At 30.8% G+C, this 7,329-nt stretch overlaps 1 protein-coding gene across 4 annotated transcripts; it reads right to left on the bottom strand.

Moving 5' to 3' along the window:
- Positions 1–2,939: 2,939 nt before the first annotated feature.
- LOC125423623 (protein EMBRYO DEFECTIVE 1674) lies at positions 2,940–6,936 on the bottom strand. 4 transcript variants are annotated; one of them, XR_009638486.1, is made up of 6 exons: positions 6,778–6,936; positions 5,170–5,412; positions 4,992–5,065; positions 4,454–4,538; positions 4,009–4,153; positions 2,940–3,675 (listed from the first exon to the last, which is right to left on the bottom strand). XR_009638486.1 is itself a non-coding variant. In XM_048478319.2 (5 exons), the coding sequence occupies exons 2-5, from the start codon at positions 5,317–5,319 to the stop codon at positions 3,372–3,374; spliced, it is 465 nt and encodes a 154-aa protein (XP_048334276.2). In that variant the 5' UTR covers positions 5,320–5,412; positions 6,778–6,936; the 3' UTR covers positions 2,940–3,371. The 4 variants fall into 4 exon arrangements, 3 of the variants coding, with proteins under 3 accessions (XP_048334276.2, XP_048334274.2, XP_048334275.2); XM_048478319.2 differs by lacking the exon at positions 4,454–4,538 and having other exon boundaries at positions 2,940–3,467; XM_048478317.2 differs by lacking the exon at positions 4,454–4,538.
- Positions 6,937–7,329: the final 393 nt, after the last annotated feature.

Consider the following 7,329-nt stretch of genomic DNA (forward strand, 5'->3'; position numbering starts at 1 on the left):
AAGGCTCTCTCCAATTCTCCTCCTTTTTTTGCTTTGCTCTTTTCAAAATATATATAATCAATTCTCAAGAGCTTTAATTAATCCTAATCCTAGATAGCTTAATCTGCACCCTTTGATCTCCATCACAAAGCTATCATAAAAATAAGCATATGCAAGTCACATACTTCATTAATTACCAAGCCTTGAGCTCCAAGAATCCACACTTAACTAAAATTGAGCTCCAAGAAAGGTTCACATGTGAGATAAGGTGGAATTGGCATGTACACCTTGAGGAACCAAGTGGGTACGCCACTCCTCGTCCTTCCTTTGACAAAATTGGCATGTGCACTTCAAAATTGAAGTGGCCATGCCACTTCCTTACGGTGTGGAAATGAGACTTGGGTTGCATGTTAAGTTTGTAGTTGAATTTGTAATCTTTAGTGTTTAATTTTTTAGGTTAACTTATTTTTGTTAACATGCATGTAAGTTTTAAAATTAAGATTATTATTTTGGGTTTTCTCAAAGGTTTAATTTTTGGATTATAAAAATATTTTAGCTTTAAAAATGGACTTTGAAATTTTGAACTTTAGAAGCTTGTTGGCCGTATGATTTTTGTTGGATTTAAAGGAATATGTTTTTGCGTATCTCAGATTTGGTACTCTTTGAAATGGAATTGTTTTTCTTTTAATATTAGGAGATGAATTTTTTACGTTAAGTTGCATGTTGGTATCGTATTTAATATATTTTAAGGTTAAGTTGATTTTCTTTAATTTTTGGAAGACATTTGGAAATTAAGATTTAATGTATTTTGAGGTTAAGTTTTGTTTCTTTAAATTTTGGAAGACATTTGGAAATGTAAAATTGTTTTTGTTGGATTTTGTGTCTGGATTTGATAAGAAAGTCTTGAGGGTACCAAGTAATTTTTGTTGATTTGTTGCAATTACTGGAATGATTTATGGAATTGATTTCTAATTTGTTGGTTAAGTTGGATATATTGGTTAATTTTTGGACTTTGATTTGCAATGGGTTGTTAAGGTTCCTTATTATTTAATTTGGAAAATCTGGTAGAAAATTGTTCGATTTGGTGCTCAGCGATGAAAATTACAATCTTGAGATTGAATTCAATCTTGTATGAATATCCACTTCTTTAAATTAGAATGATTGTTTGAAAGTGGATTATTTGTTTCTTCGTGTTAAATATTAATTAAATTGCGATTATAATCTAGACAATGGAACACTTGAACGAGTTTTTAGAGAGGGTTCATTCATGAATTAGTTTAATGGAAGCAGAGTCTGTAAGTGGGAAGTTTTTTCAAAAACTCTTTTATACATATATAAATATATATATATATATATATATGCATTCATGCATACATGAAATAGTTTGGAATCTGTGTTTTACCTAGAATCTTTTACATAGAATTTTAAGTGGTATATTTTGTTTAGTCCTTTATCATGTGTGTGTGTGTAGATATATATATATATATATATATGATTTTGCCATAAAAAGTGTTTGACGTCCTCCGAAGTGTGAGCACCTAACGTCAGCAAATATGTTGCCTGACAGAGATTTCCTGTAAGATGTCACCTGACATTAGGTGTGCACATTATGGAGGAAAACAGACACTTTCTATAACAGAATTGTATATAAGTATATAAATATATATATACATATATATGCATACTATGTCATACATAGTATGCATTTGAGCATATTACAATTTCATGATTTATTTCAAATTATTTTACTGAGTTTTCAATTTGGAGATCCTTTAGAATATGATTTAATTATTCTAGTATTTTGGATTTGAATTTGAGAATTATGGTTTCAATATGGATTTGGTTTAAACCTAAACTTGCTCAGTGTGGTATTTGGATTATGGTTTAGGCTTGGAGTTTACTCAACCTTGTTAACAGATATGGAATATGGATTTGGCCTTAAGCTTGCTCAACCAATATTATTGGTTATTTGATTATATAGATATGGATATGGTTATGGATTGATATATCTTGTTAATATGGTTTAGAGATATCTATTTTTTCTAGGTATTGAAGGCACTGAAACATTTTGTCATCGATCTGGTAAAAAGATGTTTTTCCAAATTACAAAAGAGTTATTGTTTTCCCATCCAGCATGTACTAATATGTTCTATACATGTAATCGAATCCTAGATTTCATTAAAATGGTTTTTCCTAAAGGTTTATTCATGAATTATTTTCTACTAGATTCACAAAGATTTTGGCAAATTGCATTGCATGGTATTATTTATTTCATGACATATATTATGTTGTATATTATTTTGCAGTACTGAATGATTCATATTTTGTATGGGTATCAAAGACCCAGCTCATTGAATATTCATACTCACCCCTCCATACCTAACTCCTGTAGTAAATAGTCGAGGTTTAGTGAATTGCCAGGACTATGTTTTGGAAGTGGAGTTGCGAACTTGAGGTTAAGAGATTAAATTAATTCAATTCGGACTTGGTTTTGTATTCAAAATCTTTATGTAATTGTTTTCTATTCGGACCTGTATTATTTTGAGACATGCATTCTCTCTTGCAATTTGCTCTATATATTTGGAGATTTTGGTTGTATAGTTAAATTATTTTTTATGTTTGGACCTTGTAGCATGATAGTTTCTTTAAGAATTATGAAAATTGACAATTTGATGAATAATGCTTCTAAAATACAAGTCTCCTTAAGTTGGTGTAACTAGTTTTTCACTTAATGACATTAGAATAGACCTTGGAAAGGTCGGAACCTGTCATTACCATTGAGCAAGACTATGAATTCAAGTCTAATGCAGTTCTAAACGAAGATATTAATCATCAGAAAAGTAGAGTTAAATTATTTAGTGTCAAGATAAACGATATGTGAAAAGAGATAGAAACAAAGACATCAGCATTGAGCCTTTCCCATATTGATGAAAGAGCTGATACAGTGGACAGGCTGCATCTGAAGAATTAGAAGTAATATAATATGACTAAATGAATTGAGCCATCCCAGAGTTCCAAAGATAAAAATACTTCAGTACATAAATTTGGATTTCCAGCATCATACTACATCTTCTGACCGCTGTTGTACCATGATTTCTTTGACTTCCCATTCTCTACAGAAAACGGATTTGCAAGTAAAAAAACAAAAACAAAAAAAGTATCAATGTTGAAGCATTTCTTGTTACCACCAATCCAGTTTAGTAAGACAAATGATGAAAACAAAACAGGTTACATAATTTTGCTTCATGGTAGAGCCAGATTTTTAATCCTAGTCATGCTTCTTGTGCAAACACCTACTCCAACACCATTCGAAAGTTGGTGGCTTTTATAATCAGTCTTAACTTTCTTACACTTGATTGGAGTCACATTTAGTCCAGATTTCCCATTTCTTATCAGATGCTCACATTCCATATTTGAACTGATTGATGCTCCAGCTTTCTCTGAACAAGTGGTTCCCAAAGGTCTCTGTATCTCATTACAAATGCTTTCTGCGAACAAATTATAATCAAGATTCTGAATATTTGACAACAAAAGATCGCATGTCCTGGTCTCATGGAGATCATTCAGAGAAAATGGTATATTATCTTCACTTTTTCCTGAAGTTATTGTTGAGGAAGCTCCAGCACTGGATTCTTCACCCAGAGTAGCATAATCCTCCCAATTATATGGAAAACCAAGCAAAAATTGATTGCACACCTAAAATATTAGCAGGTAAAAATTTGAACTTCATGTGGAAGGAAAATTTTAAACATAAATTTGTATAATCATAAAAAATTTGAAAAACAGTGAATTAATCTGAGACTTCTTCAATAACAATCAATTGATAGTCGAGTAGCAAAAATGATATGATACTATTCCTACCCTTGACATGCTTTTATTTACTTATTTATGTTTTTATCACAACCACTTTGATTACTTAGCTTTTAAGTAGATTTCAGTTCTTAACCAATTATTATACCCAAAAGAACAAATGATTAACACTTCAAAATCAAATGGTGAGAAGAAAAGTAAGAGAAAGGAATCACATACTTCAGATGGAATGCCATTTTGAAGAGTGCGAGACCTATTAATTAAACCGCAGATTGTAATTGTTATGCCATCTGCTGTCTCAAGTTTGGTGGCACAGTGTCGCTTAGAAACAGGAGTAGATATAAAAACTCTTGTTGATAATCTCCTGAAATATCAAATTAAAAAAGAGTGCTCTTTAAAGACAACAACCTTTTGGCTTCAATCTCAAACCCAAGAACTAAAAAGAGTGCAAATGAGATAACCAATTAAATTCATGCACAAAAAACACCAGACTGACTTCTAACACCAATTATGAATGAAGGTTGATATTGTCGAATGTAGATCATCATCTGAACATCAATAAAGGCTAGCGGTTGACCAGAACATAGTTGGATGTATCAAATGACTAATATTCTATCTACAGGTACTCCCAGCAACATTTACATATTGCAGGACATAAACTCACCTATTTGAGCTGGATGCATCCAAAGTAAGACACCTATGATAGGTTCACTTTTATAGTGATTGGAACCACTGGACTCTTTCAAAAACTTGGGAATTTCGGTAAATTCATCACCAAAAACACAGGAAAGAAATAGTGTAAAATGGTTAATAATATATATCATAATGAATATTCAGAAAAATCCTGTTCTTGCTTTCTGATAACTACCTAGGAAACATCAACACAAATGAAGTATAAGAGAATTTCATTAAAATAAATAATAATAATAACTTTCAAAAAAGTTCAACTTTTCTTAAGGAAATACAGCCATTTTATTTTAGTTTGTTTTATTTTAAATAACGACGTATATTGCATTACAACAATAGCAATTAACAATCTCCCTAATCCTGAGATAAGTTCAGGATTAAAGCTAAGATATTTTGGATTTGTATATGGCATTCTTTTCATTAATTCTAAAATACTGAAATTTCTAAAGAACAAAATTTCTAAATTTCCATATTTAAAAAAAATAAAAAAAATAAATAGTGTAAGAAGGTATTACTCTCTAGAAGCAAAGCCTCCAACCGCCAATTGCTTGTCGTTAACCTTATCTAGCCACCAATCACACAAAAACACCTACACGTTTACAAATACAGTGAGAGAAAAAAAAAAAAAAATGAACATAATGCATCTATACATATATGCAGTTTGGGAAAACGATAGTTGGTGGAATTTTTTACTGATTTGACAGAGGCGGGGATAATCCTGGTTGTGGAAGTGGAGAAGTATGGGCTTTGGGGCACTTGAGCAGCAGGGTCTAAACTCCAATTTGGTTTAGGAGCTTCCAAGTTGGGATTTGCAGCAGTTGAACTTCTTCTAGTGCTGACCATTGCCACAGTGGAACTGTGGGATTTTTAATTTTTTCTCATTTAAAGAGAAATTTCCATGTTTTTAGCATGTTCTCATAATATTGTACAGTACAGCTGTATGGCATCCAAGTGCTACATATCAATATGCGTAGATAAAATGAAGAACTAAAGCAAAGGAAACTTATTTTGATGAAACAGTTTCAGAAATTTACTTTTTGAAAAATTATATATATTGTACAGCTGTATGATGATTGCATAACTTTAATTTATTTCGAAAAGTTAAGTAAATAACTGATAATTGTCAAACAGGAACTGAAATAAAACTGATAGAAACAAAAATATAAAATTAAGGCTGCAGAGGAGGTTTCCATTGACCTAAAACTATGTACATTGTTTGTCAGCAAGTCATATCCACTGTTTGATCATATACGCAACAAGCAATCTTAATAGACAAAGATAAGCAAATAAAACCACTCTTCTTCAACTCTACTATATACAACAGAATTACACTTCTTCTGCTACATGAAACAACATTAACTGTCTCAAAATCCCTCCACATCATTTTGGAAGCACGAAAATAAAAGGGAACCTTTTTCTACCAAAAAATTTACACCTGTCCGCCAGGTTTTGTGTGTAGGATACCTTACATGTGTGTGGAATGACAAGACCAAACGAGAGAAAATCCCCATCAACTCCAGATGCATTGCCACAATATAAGTCCTTGTTTGTGTTTCTGTATTGATTTTTTTTGCATCTAAAGCTTAGAATCATTGCAATTCAATAAATTGGTGGTTTTCACTCAATAAGTTATATCCAAGCTTGACCTTGGTGTTGGGTCTAGTTCATACAATTTGAATGTCTTAATGACCCATCATTGGCTAAAGTATGCCAAGAAAAAAAGCTTGTGAGGCACACCATAATTTGACCAGGGAAAAGCATTACATTCCTAGTATATCAAGTCCCTATTCTTTTTCCTTTTACTTTATTGAAAAACAAAAGGGCATGTACCATCATTTTTTTTTTTTTTTTTTTTTTGGTTCATTACTCTACTTCATTTCTTTGTTTCGCAAATTTATAAAATAAATCAGGACGGAGGTGATTATTTCCAATATTCTTCTTTAACTATCTCTATATTCTGTATTTATCTACGTTCTACTTTACATATTTTATATCTATTAAGGGGCATTTCATCAAACAGATAATTTGCCCACCAGAATCAAGTGAACCTGTTCTATTCATCAACTATATTCCAACTTTACTTCCATAAATTTGCAGAATTTAAACCCCAAAAAAAAAAAAAAATCGAAAATACATATTCGTATGTTCAAAAGAAAAAGCACTTCACCCATTGTTCAACACCAAAAATTAAGATTACCGAGGTACTCAAAATCCTAAATTGATCAAATAAAATTTGAATTTCGACCTCAAGATCAATCAAAACGACGAACCCACACAGAAAAAGATTAAAATAGATCTTACCGATTGGATATGAGCCAGAGAAATAGTGCTGGAGAGACAGAGAGACGGTTCCTCTTCAGAGTGAGAAGTGGCGCAGACCACTGAAAGAGAAGAGAGAGCGCGGGAGAGAGAAGAACGAGGGATTAAGAGAAATAAATAAATAATTGTTAAATTAGAATGAAATTGCAAAATCAGCAAAAAAATAAAAATAAAATAAAAGATTATCTATATTTTTTAAGCAGGAAAAATTTTATTCACACTCGGTTATTATTTCAGTTAAACCTTATGCTTTAAAAAAAATTATTATTTATTTTTTTAATTTTTTTAAATTTCTTAAAAAAGATTAATCTATTGGTTTTTTTCATTTTTAACAATTAATTTTAATAGTTAAAAGCTAAAATTATATTTTTATAATGTTATTTAATTATAAATATTAATTTTTAATTTTTTTAGACCTTTTTAAAAGTTATTAGTAAAGACACACAAAAATTAACAAATGGATCTTGATAATTGAGAAAACTAAAAAGATACTAAAAATATTTTTTCAAAAGCATAATATCTAAGTGATATAAA

Source organism: Ziziphus jujuba, chromosome 3 (genome assembly GCF_031755915.1).
Source record: "Ziziphus jujuba cultivar Dongzao chromosome 3, ASM3175591v1".
Classification (NCBI taxonomy): Eukaryota; Viridiplantae; Streptophyta; class Magnoliopsida; order Rosales; family Rhamnaceae; genus Ziziphus; species Ziziphus jujuba.